This window comes from Medicago sativa, chromosome 2, assembly GCF_051527215.1.
Source record: "Medicago sativa cultivar Bolivia chromosome 2, Bolivia_mono, whole genome shotgun sequence".
Lineage (NCBI taxonomy): Eukaryota > Viridiplantae > Streptophyta > Magnoliopsida > Fabales > Fabaceae > Medicago > Medicago sativa.
In genome coordinates, this window is record NC_140750.1 from 5,711,206 (window position 1) to 5,728,957 (window position 17,752).

General features: G+C 33.0%; 5 protein-coding genes across 5 annotated transcripts; 3 read left to right on the forward strand and 2 right to left on the reverse strand.

The window, feature by feature from the left end:
* Positions 1–1,357: 1,357 nt before the first annotated feature.
* LOC146943914 (uncharacterized) lies at positions 1,358–6,474 on the forward strand. The gene is made up of 3 exons (XM_085747745.1): positions 1,358–1,645; positions 2,616–2,847; positions 6,038–6,474. The coding sequence occupies exons 1-3, from the start codon at positions 1,358–1,360 to the stop codon at positions 6,472–6,474; spliced, it is 957 nt and encodes a 318-aa protein (XP_085603871.1).
* A 3,059-nt stretch (positions 6,475–9,533) lies between these two features.
* On the reverse strand, positions 9,534–10,826 carry LOC146943915 (uncharacterized). The gene is made up of 2 exons (XM_085747746.1): positions 10,348–10,826; positions 9,534–10,188 (listed from the first exon to the last, which is right to left on the reverse strand). The coding sequence occupies exons 1-2, from the start codon at positions 10,824–10,826 to the stop codon at positions 9,534–9,536; spliced, it is 1,134 nt and encodes a 377-aa protein (XP_085603872.1).
* A 444-nt stretch (positions 10,827–11,270) lies between these two features.
* Positions 11,271–12,998, reverse strand: LOC146943916 (uncharacterized). The gene has a single exon (XM_085742248.1). It carries the CDS (start codon positions 12,627–12,629, stop codon positions 11,484–11,486), a length of 1,146 nt encoding a protein of 381 aa, XP_085598374.1. The 5' UTR covers positions 12,630–12,998; the 3' UTR covers positions 11,271–11,483.
* Positions 12,999–13,715: 717 nt separating this feature from the next.
* LOC146943917 (glutathione S-transferase T2-like) lies at positions 13,716–15,080 on the forward strand. Its single transcript, XM_085747747.1, has 2 exons — positions 13,716–14,542; positions 15,056–15,080. Exons 1-2 carry the CDS (start codon positions 13,716–13,718, stop codon positions 15,078–15,080), a joined length of 852 nt encoding a protein of 283 aa, XP_085603873.1.
* Positions 15,081–15,365: 285 nt separating this feature from the next.
* LOC146943918 (uncharacterized) lies at positions 15,366–16,658 on the forward strand. Its single transcript, XM_085747748.1, has 2 exons — positions 15,366–15,919; positions 16,004–16,658. Exons 1-2 carry the CDS (start codon positions 15,366–15,368, stop codon positions 16,656–16,658), a joined length of 1,209 nt encoding a protein of 402 aa, XP_085603874.1.
* Positions 16,659–17,752: the final 1,094 nt, after the last annotated feature.

The window sequence follows — 17,752 nt, forward strand, 5'->3', positions numbered from 1 at the left end:
ACAATTTCGGTATTTTTATTAGTTGAGCTAAGACTTGTGGACACATTCACATTTTGTTTACACTGTAATAATGATTACATCTAGGAGTGTAAGTGGTTCGGACAAAACCGATCAAACTGAAAATCCAAAATGAACCAAACCCAAAAAGTATCCGACCTTGTTTGGTTCAGATCAAAACCAAACCGAACGAATCTAAACCGATCTAGTTTGGTTCGATTCTAGGTTTTTAATTTTGAGATCCAAAGAACCGATGAACCGAACCAATGCTAACCTCGCTCTCCATTTTAGTAATATTATCCTTCCTCACACACGCACACACACTTATGATCCAAAGAACCGATGAATCGAACCAATGCTAACCTCGCTCCCCATTTTAGTAATATTATCCTTCCTCACACACACACACACACACACACACACACACACTTATGATTAAGCTCAATATTAACGTCCAACATAAAATACTCCTTAATTCATTCACTTTCTCACATCATCATCATCATTTCATTACCTCATCTCATCACTCACACTCTATTTCGTTTCTACTAAAAAAGAACACTAGCCGCCAGTAAACTTAACCTATCGTTCCTCACCGTCGTTGGGATCGTCCATCACTTGTTAGTTTTTCATATTAGTTATACAAAGTAGTTAGAAAAACATAGAACATGGAAAACAAAATTCTATGAAATATTTGAGTATCTTGTATGCATTGTGAATATATGAATTTTTTTTAATTGTATTTTCAAACAAACCAATCAATCGAACCAATCCAAACCGGCTTGTTTGGTTAGGTTTCTTTTTTGAAGAACAGTAAAAAACGAACCAAATCAAACCGATGAAGATGTAATTAATTCGGACATTTTTTGACCAAAAACCTATCCAAATCAAACCGTTACACTTGGTATATAAACGCTTAATAATATTCCACATTTTTTACACCCCATTCAACATATAGGAGTAATGATGATTAAATTTACAAACAAAAAGATAAATAATGATTTGTATACAAATGCTAAATTATATTCCTAAGCAATTTACACCCAAATAATGCCACATATAGGAGTAGATTTGATAAATAACTCATGACCGATCTATATTATAAACCAATTACATTAATTATTCAATGAATATGATTTTTTTTTTTGCATATATATATATATATATATATATATATATATATATATATATATATATATATATATATATATATATATATATATAGACGGGAGGGAGTATAGTTTTAAGTACGTCTCATAAGGGACCCACCTTTGAAATCATTTTTCTTGAGTATAAAATACACTGGAACTCGTAATATAATGTTGAGCAAACCGTGGGTGAAGAAAACGGACTTTAGAAAATGAGATTCATGAGTATTTGCTCTTGGGTTGCAAAAACTACTAGGTTTTTGTGGATTCATCCTTGGGATAGCCTCGAGTCTGAAGAACAATCTTCAGACACGAGTGTTGGTAATGTTGAGTTTGAATTTTTTGATGTTGGTGAAGTGATCAAGTTAGATCAAAGTGCTAGCGGTCCTGAACAATGTCATTCACTTGAAATGGATTTGGATGATGATGAAAAGAATGATCGAAGTGGTATCAATGAGAGGAATCAAAGCTTTTGGGAAAGCCAGCACCTGGATTTGCAGGTGATTGGTTATTTACTTAATTATACATGGTCATGTTTTTTAAATTTATTCCTCATAATAGTATGATTTTATTTTGAGTGACATAGTAGTGTGATTTTCCCAGTTTGCTTAGTAGATTGTGCCAACATTTAGTTAGAAAAAGTTACTTGATGTTTTTGTTGGATCTAATCATAGCTCTAAATTGTCAACTATGACTACAATACTTGTCACCATTTTGCCACAATATCAATACTTGTAGAATAATCACGACCACAATTTAGAATAATGAATATGAATGTGAGAATGTGAAATGGGTTTTGGCTCAATTTTGTTTTCATAATCACTTTGAACCGGAAATAGAGGGAGCGTTCGTTACTTTTGCAAATTTAGTTTGCAAAACGAATTCCTCGCAGACATATTTTTTTAATGTAAAATATTACTAATATATAAAAAAAGTTATGTTTTTTTTCTTCTAAGGAGTCAATACCACCTTGCTAATCGAAGCGGATTTATGTTTTTTCTTTTAAAAAATAATTTATGTTTTTATGAATAAAATATGTAAGTCCTCTTTGAAACATTTTTCTTTTAAATTAGTTTAGTGGCTAAAAATTTACCTTTTAATGTGATTAAGTAGGGTGCCTGGGGTTTGAACACCGACCCATATATATATATATATATATATATATATATATATATATATATATATATATATATATATATATAGACACACACACACCAAATGAACTAAGTCCATAGAACCATATTTTTTTCTTCTTCTAATATCAAATATTAATATATATATTAATTTATGTTTTAAAATTAATTTAAATACTTATCAGCAAAAAAAAAAAAAATAATAATACAAACACGACCTGAATAAATGCTATATTTGTTTATTAATAAATATGATTTAAATTTGCTTTTGTTCCAAAATCATTAGATTTTGGAGATTTTTGTTTTGATCAATTAGTGGGGTTTGAATTTGACGCAGACCAATATAGAGAACCCAAGTTCTTTGGAGACAAAGATAAGAAGTGCCACCAAAGAAGCTATTGAGGAAATAGAAAGCTATGGAACAGAGTGTGGCTGCAGCAGAAAGAAGGGTGCTATCATCTCTTGCCGAGACTGCTTAACGAGGGAAGTTTTTAGGAGGCTTCACAAAGCTGGTTTCAATATTTCTATTTGTAAAACAAAATGGAGAACTTCATCAGACATTCCATCAGGTAAATGTGATTTATTGCTAACAAATATATTTCCAATTATTCAAATGTATCTTTCAATGTTGATTTGGTGTCTTAATATATATATATATATATATATATATATATATATATATATATATATATAACTATTATAGTTTGGTGAGAACTACGTTACCCTCTCTTGTTTAGGGGGTAATTTACCCTCTCATGATATTAACCAATCAAAATGTAATATGCATAGACAACATTAAATGTCAAATAAATGAATCAATTTTTTCTAAAAATAAAAAAGTTCATCTTAATCATAAGGTAACTTTTAATACTTTTAATTTTTATTTAGAGTAAATTACACTCCCCTCCCCTCTTATGTTAAAATATACACTTCCCTCCCTTTAAAAATAAAATCTACACTCCTCTCCCTCTAAGATGCTTGAATTACAAGTCTCTCCCTTAATAATTAAATATGTACTATACTTTAATCTATTTTAACATAAATAAATATTTTTATGATATATACTAATTTTGAACCACCATTTAAGAAAAATAAATTCATTTCTTTATAATTTAAATATCAATGGTAATTAAACTTAAATATTTTGCTATTAAGTTTATAATTTATAGTATAAAACTAATTTTTATATAACCATATTTTATTGTATTTAGTAATTATTGTAATTTTATTTTTTGGTTGTTTCATATTTTATAATAGGGTTTAAAATTATATGTTAATGTAATTGTGAATAAAAAATAGCGAAAAATATGTATTCAAATTTTGATTATGTTAAAATAGACCCGTGGTACTTTTTTTTTTAAGTGTGTTAGATTATTTTATTTTATTTTATTTTTGCTAGATTATTGAGGAAGTAAAGTGTAGATTTTAACATAAGAAGAGAGAAGAATGTAATTCAAGATTCTCTTAAGGGAGGGGAATGAAATATTTTCTAATATGTTTGGAATAAGGGGGGAGGGGAGTGTATATTTTAACATAATAGGGGAGGGGAGTGTAATTCAAGAATCTTTGAGGGGAGAAGAGTGTAATTTACTCTTTTATTTAATTATATTAAGGTGTTCAATCTTAATTAATTTACACTACAAGACTTATAACAAATAAAATTTTTACATCAAATTTCTTTCATCTGGATGTCCTTAAATTCATCACTTACATTAATAAAATTTCTTCCATTCCACAGCCCCGAATGTGAGAACAAAAACATCCCCTTCATTCAAATTTCTTCTTTATTCTTCCCTATTGATCAATTCTTGTTTCTTTTTCGTTTTCTTCCCATTTTGATTGTTCAATTTTGTCGTTCCAAACTGCTGCAGTTGCAAAGTGAGAATTGTCGTTGTTTCTAGAACCGCGTCAGGTATCGTGACTTTTTATTTTATTTAAGTAGCCAACCTAATAAAATCTGCTAACACGCATAGACCTGCCCCACTATCAGCCAAAGCCTTTAAGTCCAAACAAAAGAACAAAAGCCTCGTGACATAACCATTTCAGCAGCAACCGAAAAAAATGCTAGCAAACTCCCAAAACATCACAGCAGCAACACCTGCTAACAATCCTTAAAGTATAACGGATGACTTACTTAATTGTTATAATTAACTACCTCACAACCAAGAAAAATCAAATCAAAAAGAAAAATCAACTCACCATATCTGACGTGGTTCTGGAAATAACAGTAATTCTCACGGTATTTGGAATCAAACGAACGACGACGATTCTCACGAAAATTGAAAAATGAACAACTAAATTGAACAATCAAAATGGGAAGAAGAAATTTTATAAATGTAACGGATAAATTTAAGGACATTCAGATGAAAGAAATTTGATGTGAAATTTTAATTGTTCTAAGCCAGTCTTGTCGTGTAAACTAATTAAGATTGAACAACTAAATATAATTAAGGCAAGATTACATTTGGGGTCCTTTATCTTATTTTTTTTTGTAACAATTTGGTCATTTATCTTTATTTTTTTCCTGTTTAGGTCCTTTATCTCTCTTAAAAGCACATATACATCTTTTTTCTCATTTTTTATTAAAAAATACATAATTTTACTTCTAAAAATATATTTTTATTAAAAATGAAAAAAAATCCAGAAATATGATGAAGATGTTCATCATCTTCATCTTCTTCCTTTGAATCTTCATCATCTTCTTTAAATAAAAAAAATTCCACTAAAATATATCTCCAAATATCATGAATTAATGTTATATTCACCTCAAATCTTCTTTTAAACACAAAAATCAAAACCTTAATTTCCAAATGTTGCAAGGCAGATGGTGGAGGCTTAGTCACTGGCGGAAGGGTTAGGCTTTACAAAAGTTAAGATTGTTCTGGAAACAACAAAATTGATGTGCAAAGCTGCTCTCAACTTTGGGGTTATTTTTATGCCGGGTTTGAATATTGAGTTAGAAAATAATTAATAATAATATATGGTGTGACAATTTATATAACTAATTTTTTTTTTGTGATGAAACTAAATGTCTTTTCTATAGGGTTTTGATTTTTGTGTTTAAAAGAAGATATGAGGTGAACATAATATTAATTCATGATATTTGGAGATATATTTATGTAGAATTTTTTCTGATTCAATGAAGATGATGAAGATTCAAAGAAAGAAGATGGAGATGATGAACATCTTCATCATATTTTTTTTTCATTTTTAATAAAAATATTTTAAAAAATAAAATTATGGATTTTTTAAATAAAAAAATGAGAAAAAGGATGTATATGTGCTTTTATGAGAGATAAAAGATCTAAACGGAAAAAAATAAAGATAAAGGACCAAAGTGTTACAAATAAATAAGATAAATGACCTATAATGTAATCTTGTCTATAATTAAATAAAAATTAAAAGTATTAAAAGTTACTTAAAATTGATTTTTTTTTTATAGAAAAAATTTACTCATTTATTTGACATTTAATGTTGTCAATGTATATTACATTTTGATTGGTTGATATCATGAGGGGGTAAATACCCTCTAAATAAGAGAGGGTAATCTAGAAAAAACCTTATAGTTTTTTTGGTCTCCATCAAAAACAAAATATATTAGAGAAAATTAATAAAATACATTAAAGTTTTCTCTACATTTCTTTCCTGATCTTTTTGCACTTGGAAAAGGAAAAATATGTTTCCAATGGGAAACTAAATTTAGAATTTATTACCATTTATAATTTTTGTAACCTAATGCTATTACAATTAACTATGTAGGGGAACACACATTTTTGGATGTGATAGACAACACAAACCAAGAAAAAGGGGAGGTGAGGGTGATGATTGAGCTGAACTTCCAAGCTGAGTTTGAGATGGCAAAGGGAAGTGATGAATACAACAAACTGGTTAAGAAGGTACCTGAAGTGTTTGTTGGAGAAGTAGAGAGAATGAGCAACTTAATCAAAATCTTATGCATGGCAGCTAAAAAATGCATGCAGGATAAAAAATTGCATATGGGTCCATGGAGGAGTCATAAGTACATGGAAGCTAAATGGTTAGGTCCATGTGAAAGGAACCCTTCAACAAAGTCTCCACTTTCTATTGGTTCATTTTCTGAGAGGATCATAACAAAGCAAAAATCAAAGGTATCCATTTTGACTGTTGAATTATTGGAGAAGCTTCCAACATTGCACACAGCTGTTGAGGTTGTGTGATTGTGAAAAGGTAGATGAACTTAACAAGTTTTTATTCAAAGTTTTGGTACAATCAACTTAATAAGTTTTATTCCTGGTCGTTTTGAACTTGGTTAATTTCATTTGTTCCCCTTTTCTTTGGTTAAAACTAAGTAGCGAGTGACTTGCATATGTCACACCCCACATACTTGTATGTAAATCGCCAATATTTTATAGAGATAGATATGTGGAAATTTTTGGCAAAAGTTTATAAATAGCTCTTGGATGCGGATCTTCTTTTATTGATACTATATAAATACATAAAAGAGAAAATGCTAACAACATTTTTTTTAACGCTACTCTACATAGAAATATTAGCAAACCGAAAAAGTTGGGATGTTTGATATATTGAGGCACATGAACTTGCACTCTCCACTTTGCTATTAGACTCTTTAAAACAAACAGAAAAAATATAGATAGCAAAGTGTACTAATTAGACATATTTTTCAAAAATCGCTTTCACAAAGTGTTCTCTTTTTCATCTTATAACTTCTCTGTTCTTTTGTCTAGAAAAAGAAACTTCTTTTTTCTTTTCTCATTTTATTTTATCACTTGTCATAATTGTGACTTTGACTTTTTCCCCTTTCTTTTTCTCTCATGTTTCAAAACTAATTTATCTTTCTAGATATTAGATAACCGGATCAGGGTTGTTAAAGGTATATACAAAAGAGAAGGAATGGAAAAGATAGAAATTTCAATGGAAGATTTTGTGGAAAATGGAGAGAGATAAAACATAAAAGTTCTTTTAAGGGAAAATAAATACTCTCATTAAAAACTAAATCATGCACAAGATGAATACCAAGATGGATCAAAGTTACAAAACACAATACAACAAAACACCCTGCCAAAGGCTCACAAATCACTACTAAAAGTAGATGACAACTAGAATGCTTTTTTTTTACATTACTTCTTGATGAATTGGAGGTAATTTATCCTATCAAAGAAATTCTTATTTTCTTCATCTTTATTCTAAAAACTTACCTTTTTCTTCTCAAGAACATCAATTTTCTTCATCTCCTTCATTCAACATGTGATCTCCATCTCATTTGTTCATAATCGAATCCTAGTTGCCATTAATGATAAATTTCCCTCAATTCCCCACCAAGTAATGTGGGCCTCACAATTGCAGTTTTTTCTGCGTGCAGTCACCATTTTCATCTAAAAAACATCAAACTTCTTCATCTCCTTTATTCAACATGTAATCTCTATCTCTTTTGTTCTATAATCAAATCCTACCTATCACTAGAGGTAAATTATCCATGATATATTCATCAAGAGGTAGTGTAGGTCTAATCCAATTAAAAACATAAAAATGACGTAGGAGAAAAGAAGTAACCCAATAAAACGACATCGTGGTGTGAAAATAAGTCATGGAAATTCTTTTTTTCTTCTTGTAAAAAAAAATTTAAGGTTACTATTCGGCGATTTTTTTTTACTAGACACTACGACATATTGTGATTCAGATCCTTTCAATTGGTAAATTTTTTGAGAATGTTATGTGGAGGGTGATCTCACCATTAAAATATATTGGATCTCATTTATAATTTTCATAAGTTGAAGCAGAATTTAATGTATTTTTATGAAGAGATCATCCACATAACCTTCTCAATTTTTTTAACAATTGAAAGGATTCAAATTCAAATCTAAGATATTAAACCATGTCTATTTTAATTTAGTCTAGTCTTACTTCTTACGCTCACTTGAGCTTGAAACATATAAGAGTACGACTCAAAACAATATTTAGAGATTGATATATGTTCTAAAAATCTAATTTTTAGAAAGTAGAATGAACAATAAAATGTCTTTTTTTATTGAGTGTAAGAATCGAATGCAGTATACTGACTCTGAGTTTATAACTCTCATAGTCTGTTTGTGAGGGGGTTTGGGAGGGGAAAACTTTGGATAGCTAAGTTTGTATTTTGAAATATATTTGATATTTTAAAAATATTGAAACAACAATATGATAAATAATAATATAATACTTTAATCACACTTGATTATTCATTTAAAAAAATATATTTTATAGTGTCCATAGTTTAAAAAGAAAAGTGAGTCTTCTCCTCACCTCTATCACTTGCACTGGACCCAATGATGTCCAATATTACACTTGATAACTAAATAAAATTAAAGTAAAATACATATTTTTTTATTGGTTACCGCTACTAGAATTAATTCTATTTGAGGTGTGTCTTATGCTAAAGTGTTGATATCTTTTAATATTATAAATTGAGGCTTAGTTTCTCACATTACGAGAGTCTATAATTTCTTCTATTAGATTCAAACCTTGGTAATAACACAAATATTTATTTTAGAAACCAATCGTATTGCCCATTTTATTCAAACCCCGTTAATAAGATGGTGTAAGTAGCTCATAGATATGACGAATATAGTCCTATAAATAAAATGTGTAGGTTTTGATAAGCTTAGCCCAAATACACCCAAAATTTACTCTATAGGTGACAACACAACAAGTTGTATACTACTTTAGCACCAACCTACCAAAGAAAGTAAGTACATGAGTAAGACCAAGTCCAACGGGGGTATTGAATAGGTATTTAGAGTTGTTGAATGATTGGAGAAGAGGGTATTGAAGATGAGATGGAGGAGGGAAGTGATGAAGCCATTCAATAAGACCATGTCCAATGGCAAAAAATATTCAATAACCTTCAACACCCACTTTTTCAATTCCCAACACTCCACATCATTTTCTCTCTCTTAATTCAACACCCATTCAATTTTTACCACTCCAATAGTTTTCATTCAACACCCTACCCCACCACTTTTTATTTCTTATTCTTATTTAATTTTTGTTTTTATAATTGCATAAAATTATAATTATCGATTATAATTAAATTAAAATAATACAAATAATTTTTTTAAAAAAACAATATTTTTTTAAATAATTTATTTTTATTTTCTTAACTTAAAATGCAATACAACAAACTAAGCACGCGACACACGATTAGCTTAAAATGCAAGACAACAAACAAGCACACAACACACACGTAATTTATTTAGTACGATACAAATGATCTTCAAACTCAAAACATTCCAAACTTTGTCCATATGTGCTTCACCAGATCTGCCTGCAATGCGTGGTGAACATTTGGATCACGCAACTCGGATCTAGCACGCACATGATTTGCAAAAGTGGGTAACACCTCGGTCGAGTATGGTTGCGGTGTACTAGATCCACTTCCCTCAGATTGCTCAAAATCGCTCCAACGTTGAGCATATGTATCTCGTTCATCCTCAACAATCATATTGTGTAATATGATGCATGACCTCATGATGATACCCAAATCGGCTATGTCCCACAAGCGAGCTGGTTCACGGATGATTTTAAATCGAGCTTGAAGCACTCCAAAAGCACGTTCGATGTCCTTCCTACAGCTCTCCTGTTGTTTTGCAAATAACTTATCGGGTTCACTTTGAGGAAGTCTAATTGATTTGACGAAAGTTGGATAAGAAGGGTAGATACCATCAGCTAGATAGTATGTCATATTATAGGGACGTTGATTCACGAAGAAATTCACCCTTGGAGTCTTTCCCTGTTCCACATCATCAAACACTGGTGACCGGTCTAGAACGTTTATATCGTTCAACGTTCCCGGACATCCAAAAAAGGCATGCCAGATCCATAGATCATGAGATGCAACTGCTTCAAGAATAACTGTGGTGGTTCCCTTATCCCCCCTGGTAAATTGACCTTCCCATGCTTTAGGACAATTTTTCCACTCCCAGTGCATACAGTCAATACTCCCGATCATCCCTGGGAACCCCCGCATTTCACTAACATGTAGTATTTTTTGCAGGTCATCTTCGGTTGGTGCTCTCAAGTACACTTGCTCATACAGTCGTATGATTCCTTTGCAGAATCTAAGTAAGCACTCTAATGCTGTACTACTTCCTATTTTGATGTATTCATCGACCGCATCTGCTGCCACACCATATGCTAACATTCGCATTGCTGTGGTACATTTTGCTAATGGTGATATACCTTCTTTGTTGGTGGCATCAACTCGCTGGGTGAAGTAGTTATCACTACTTGAAAGGTCTCCAACGATTCGCAGGAAAACGTGTTTTTGCATCTGGAACCGACGACGAAACATTGCATCGTCATATGTAGGCTCATTGGCAAAGTAGTCGTCAATGAGTCTTTGGTTAGCTGCTGCATGATCTCTATTTAAATATTTTTTTTTACGAGATCCACTACCTGATCCACTACCTTCCTCTAGTTTTTTTCGACGCTGAATAAATCGGTTGACCATATACGTGTCTTCAGCATCACGTTTTTCGAAGTAGGCTTTCATATCAAAACCAAAAGGATCCATTGATAGTGTTTGGAAGTAGATATTGGAAGTAGATATTGGAAGTAGATATTGGAATGCAATTTGAGAAAGGAAATAGTTTAAACAATATTCAAGTTGGAAGTAGATATGAATGTTATTCAAGTCCCTATATATATAAGCAAATAGGTGAAGCACGGGGAGTGAAGCAATACCATGTGTTGTGGCATAGTAAAGCAATACCATGGGCTATGGCATAGTAAAGCAATACCATGTGTTGTGGCATAGTAAAGCAATACCATGGGCTGTGGCATAGTAAAGTATGCATAATTAAAGCAATACCATGGATGTAACACTGACAAAATAGTGAAAAAAGTTTGTGAAATTAAAGCAATACCATGGGCTAGTGAGGAATACCATGGGCTGTGAAATTAAAGTTTGTGAAAAAAGTCACGGGACAAATATTATGCATAATTATTTAAAGCAACATTGAGGACTAGACAACACTGACAATTATTTAAAGCAACATTGAGGACTACACAACACTGACAATTATTTAAAGTAAACATTGGGGACTAGACAACACTGACAATTATTTAAAGCAACATTGAGGACTACACAACACTGACAATTATTTAAAGTAAACATTGGGGACTAGACAACACTGACAATTTTGACCGAATACAAACAAATATTAGTGAATTAATTTCCAAACAGCTCACGCTCCAAGTTTTCCACCATTTTTTTTTTCCTGTCATCAAGATGCTCTTGGGAAGTTAACTTTATGTACATGTCCATTTTCTTCAATTTGTTTTTCTCTTGTTGCACTGCGGTGTACTTTTCCATTTTTTCGGTGTACTCTTTAAAGTGTTCCATCTCTTGCACCTTCATTTCTTTGAATTGAACCCACTCCTGTTCCACCTCCTCGAAGCCAGCGTCCTTGCTTTTCTTTTTTCCTTTTCCTTTTTTTTTAGCTGCCTCCCTACCCATTGGACGAGCACTAGATCCTACAGAGTCATCGTGAGATCTCTTAGATCCACTACTTCCTGAGCCAACACTTCCTCCCACTTGACTGCCATAACGAGGTTGATCACGGAGAGCACGCCATTCTTCCTTTAAAGTAAATTGAACATTCTTCCCACCTGCATATATTTCTTGGGCTTTTGCCAAAACATCATCTTCCGACCAACCGCTTGCTTGCTGACGCTTAGCGGTATCATAAGCACCAACCCATTTATTTATTAATTTGCTCATATAATTAAAACGGTTTCGGCATGCAATGACATCGCGTGGAGAATCGAATGAGCAATGGTCATTACAATACTCAGCAATTTTACCCCAATATGATTCACTTGTCTGGTTTCTCCCGACAACACTGCATGTTCCATATTTTATCCACCCACTAATTAACACCAAATTTTGTTCAGTGTTCCATGCTGGTTGCTGGTTTTTCTTGCTCTTAGGAGTTGTATCCTCTGGAGTGACTTCATTAGCTATTGTCATTCCATCACGATTTATTTGTGATGAAAATTCAGGATATTCACCAACACTCTGAAAACTTTCATTCATCATTGGCATATAACCGTTAAATGGGGGTGTTTGAGATGAATATCCCATCATAGATCTAGAATATGGATGAAAGTTGTTTGGAACAGAGGATGGATGATTGAAATTTGAGGCATAACCAAAATTAGGCATGTTTTGAGGATTTTGGTTGGGAAATTGATTTGGGTTTTGAGGATGTTGGTTGGGAAATTGATTTGGGTGTTGATAATTGTTGGGATTTTGGTAGCTAAATGGGTAATTAGAAGAATTTTGGGTGTTGAATTGATTGTTGTTGGGATCCATTTCACTAATCAAAGACTAAAATTTCAAAAGAAAGGCTAATAATAAGATTAAGAGAGTGAAAAACTTGATTTTTTTTCTGTGTCCAAATCAAATGATCCAAGTCTCTATTTATAGAGAAAAAAAAATTACGAATTTTGGTAAAAAAATAAAAAAATAAAAAAATTATTTGCAATGAAATAATTGAGTCCAAATTATTAAGAAGATAAAAATCCAGGCAGCCAACCAGATAACACCACGTGTCACAGCTTTATTCAAAAGCTTCTTCTCTCTCCGCGTTTGCAGAGTCCCACGCGCCCTGTCGGTGCGTGTGGAACACGCGCTTGCCTGGACGAACAGAAACGCGCCGCGTGGCAATCCGGTGCAGGCTTCAACTTAGACCAAGTCCAATGGGGGTATTGAATGGGTATTTAGAGTTGTTGAATGATTGGAGAAGAGGGTATTGAAGATGAGATGGAGGAGGGAAGTGATGAAGCCATTCAATAAGTTGAAGCCTGCACCGGATTGCCACGCGGCGCGTTTCTGTTCGTCCAGGCAAGCGCGTGTTCCACACGCACCGACAGGGCGCGTGGGACTCTGCAAACGCGGAGAGAGAAGAAGCTTTTGAATAAAGCTGTGACACGTGGTGTTATCTGGTTGGCTGCCTGGATTTTTATCTTCTTAATAATTTGGACTCAATTATTTCATTGCAAATAATTTTTTTATTTTTTTATTTTTTTACCAAAATTCGTAATTTTTTTTTCTCTATAAATAGAGACTTGGATCATTTGATTTGGACACAGAAAAAAAATCAAGTTTTTCACTCTCTTAATCTTATTATTAGCCTTTCTTTTGAAATTTTAGTCTTTGATTAGTGAAATGGATCCCAACAACAATCAATTCAACACCCAAAATTCTTCTAATTACCCATTTAGCTACCAAAATCCCAACAATTATCAACACCCAAATCAATTTCCCAACCAACATCCTCAAAACCCAAATCAATTTCCCAACCAAAATCCTCAAAACATGCCTAATTTTGGTTATGCCTCAAATTTCAATCACCCATCCTCTGTTCCAAACAACTTTCATCCATATTCTAGATCTATGATGGGATATTCATCTCAAACACCCCCATTTAACGGTTATATGCCAATGATGAATGAAAGTTTTCAGAGTGTTGGTGAATATCCTGAATTTTCATCACAAATAAATCGTGATGGAATGACAATAGCTAATGAAGTCACTCCAGAGGATACAACTCCTAAGAGCAAGAAAAACCAGCAACCAGCATGGAACACTGAACAAAATTTGGTGTTAATTAGTGGGTGGATAAAATATGGAACATGCAGTGTTGTCGGGAGAAACCAGACAAGTGAATCATATTGGGGTAAAATTGCTGAGTATTGTAATGACCATTGCTCATTCGATTCTCCACGCGATGTCATTGCATGCCGAAACCGTTTTAATTATATGAGCAAATTAATAAATAAATGGGTTGGTGCTTATGATACCGCTAAGCGTCATCAAGCAAGCGGTTGGTCGGAAGATGATGTTTTGGCAAAAGCCCAAGAAATATATGCAGGTGGGAAGAATGTTCAATTTACTTTAAAGGAAGAATGGCGTGCTCTCCGTGATCAACCTCGTTATGGCAGTCAAGTGGGAGGAAGTGTTGGCTCAGGAAGTAGTGGATCTAAGAGATCTCACGATGACTCTGTAGGATCTAGTGCTCGTCCAATGGGTAGGGAGGCAGCTAAAAAAAAAGGAAAAGGAAAAAAGAAAAGCAAGGACGCTGGCTTCGAGGAGGTGGAACAGGAGTGGGTTCAATTCAAAGAAATGAAGGTGCAAGAGATGGAACACTTTAAAGAGTACACCGAAAAAATGGAAAAGTACACCGCAGTGCAACAAGAGAAAAACAAATTGAAGAAAATGGACATGTACATAAAGTTAACTTCCCAAGAGCATCTTGATGACAGGAAAAAAAAATGGTGGAAAACTTGGAGCGTGAGCTGTTTGGAAATTAATTCACTAATATTTGTTTGTATTCGGTCAAAATTGTCAGTGTTGTCTAGTCCCCAATGTTTACTTTAAATAATTGTCAGTGTTGTGTAGTCCTCAATGTTGCTTTAAATAATTGTCAGTGTTGTCTAGTCCCCAATGTTTACTTTAAATAATTGTCAGTGTTGTGTAGTCCTCAATGTTGCTTTAAATAATTGTCAGTGTTGTCTAGTCCCCAATGTTTACTTTAAATAATTGTCAGTGTTGTGTAGTCCTCAATGTTGCTTTAAATAATTGTCAGTGTTGTCTAGTCCTCAATGTTGCTTTAAATAATTATGCATAATATTTGTCCCGTGACTTTTTTCACAAACTTTAATTTCACAGCCCATGGTATTCCTCACTAGCCCATGGTATTGCTTTAATTTCACAAACTTTTTTCACTATTTTGTCAGTGTTACATCCATGGTATTGCTTTAATTATGCATACTTTACTATGCCACAGCCCATGGTATTGCTTTACTATGCCACAACACATGGTATTGCTTTACTATGCCATAGCCCATGGTATTGCTTTACTATGCCACAACACATGGTATTGCTTCACTCCCCGTGCTTCACCTATTTGCTTATATATATAGGGACTTGAATAACATTCATATCTACTTCCAACTTGAATATTGTTTAAACTATTTCCTTTCTCAAATTGCATTCCAATATCTACTTCCAATATCTACTTCCAATATCTACTTCCAAACACTATCAATGGATCCTTTTGGTTTTGATATGAAAGCCTACTTCGAAAAACGTGATGCTGAAGACACGTATATGGTCAACCGATTTATTCAGTGTCGAAAAAAACTAGAGGAAGGTAGTGGATCAGGTAGTGGATCTCGTAAAAAAAAATATTTAAATAGAGATCATGCAGCAGCTAACCAAAGACTCATTGACGACTACTTTGCCAATGAGCCTACATATGACGATGCAATGTTTCGTCGTCGGTTCCGGATGCAAAAACACGTTTTCCTGCGAATCGTTGGAGACCTTTCAAGTAGTGATAACTACTTCACCCAGCGAGTTGATGCCACCAACAAAGAAGGTATATCACCATTAGCAAAATGTACCACAGCAATGCGAATGTTAGCATATGGTGTGGCAGCAGATGCGGTCGATGAATACATCAAAATAGGAAGTAGTACAACATTAGAGTGCTTACTTAGATTCTGCAAAGGAATCATACGACTGTATGAGCAAGTGTACTTGAGAGCACCAACCGAAGATGACCTGCAAAAAATACTACATGTTAGTGAAATGCGGGGGTTCCTAGGGATGATCGGGAGTATTGACTGTATGCACTGGGAGTGGAAAAATTGTCCTAAAGCATGGGAAGGTCAATTTACCAGGGGGGATAAGGGAACCACCACAGTTATTCTTGAAGCAGTTGCATCTCATGATCTATGGATCTGGCATGCCTTTTTTGGATGTCCGGGAACGTTGAACGATATAAACGTTCTAGACCGGTCACCAGTGTTTGATGATGTGGAACAGGGAAAGACTCCAAGGGTGAATTTCTTCGTGAATCAACGTCCCTATAATATGACATACTATCTAGCTGATGGTATCTACCCTTCTTATCCAACTTTCGTCAAATCAATTAGACTTCCTCAAAGTGAACCCGATAAGTTATTTGCAAAACAACAGGAGAGCTGTAGGAAGGACATCGAACGTGCTTTTGGAGTGCTTCAAGCTCGATTTAAAATCATCCGTGAAACAGCTCGCTTGTGGGACATAGCCGATTTGGGTATCATCATGAGGTCATGCATCATATTACACAATATGATTGTTGAGGATGAACGAGATACATATGCTCAACGTTGGAGCGATTTTGAGCAATCTGAGGGAAGTGGATCTAGTACACCGCAACCATACTCGACCGAGGTGTTACCCACTTTTGCAAATCATGTGCGTGCTAGATCCGAGTTGCGTGATCCAAATGTTCACCACGCATTGCAGGCAGATCTAGTGAAGCACATATGGACAAAGTTTGGAATGTTTTGAGTTTGAAGATCATTTGTATCGTACTAAATAAATTACGTGTGTGTTGTGTGCTTGTTTGTTGTCTTGCATTTTAAGCTAATCGTGTGTCGCGTGCTTAGTTTGTTGTATTGCATTTTAAGTTAAGAAAATAAAAATAAATTATTTAAAAAAATATTGTTTTTTTAAAAAAATTATTTGTATTATTTTAATTTAATTATAATCGATAATTATAATTTTATGCAATTATAAAAACAAAAATTAAATAAGAATAAGAAATAAAAAGTGGTGGGGTAGGGTGTTGAATGAAAACTATTGGAGTGGTAAAAATTGAATGAGTGTTGAATTAAGAGAGAGAAAATGATGTGGAGTGTTGGGAATTGAAAAAGTGGGTGTTGAAGGTTATTGAATATTTTTTGCCATTGGACATGGTCTAAGAGATGCACATGCATCCGTGCGAACCGTACCCTCCAATTCATAAAGGCAGAACATAACAATTCTTCTCATTAAATAATTTAACCTTTTTCGTATTTTCTCCCGAAAAATAGCATAACACACATTAACAATTCTCATCCGTACCTCATTCATTACGATAGCGACACTTGGATTCCTTCACCACTCACACCATTTTCAATATTTCTCTCTCTATCTCCATCTTTTTTCTAAAGCTCTTAATTAGTAATAAATAAAGAAATACAATAGTCGTTTCATAAATATTAAAATAAAAGAAATACTCACTTTATCTTTAATTATAATCTTCTTTTTCAACTTTTCTTTGTTATTTTGTATAATGTTTTTTTCAAAACTTCATACGTATTATTAATTTCTTTACAAAAATATCCTATTTCATTTTTGAATGAGAAATGTAAATTATTTTTCTCTCTATTATGATACCAATATTGTAAAAGTGAATATGTAAAAATAACATATATTTGATAAAGTTATCGTTTAAACTACTTTTTTTAATATCCTTGAATTTGTTGGAGAGTATTGTAATATGGGATAAAATGTTTGGTTTTGTCATAAAAATCATTGATTTTGAATGTATTAATTTTGTAAAAGATTGCGTTGAAAAACCATTAGAACTAAAACAATTTATGTTAGGCGTGTATTCATAT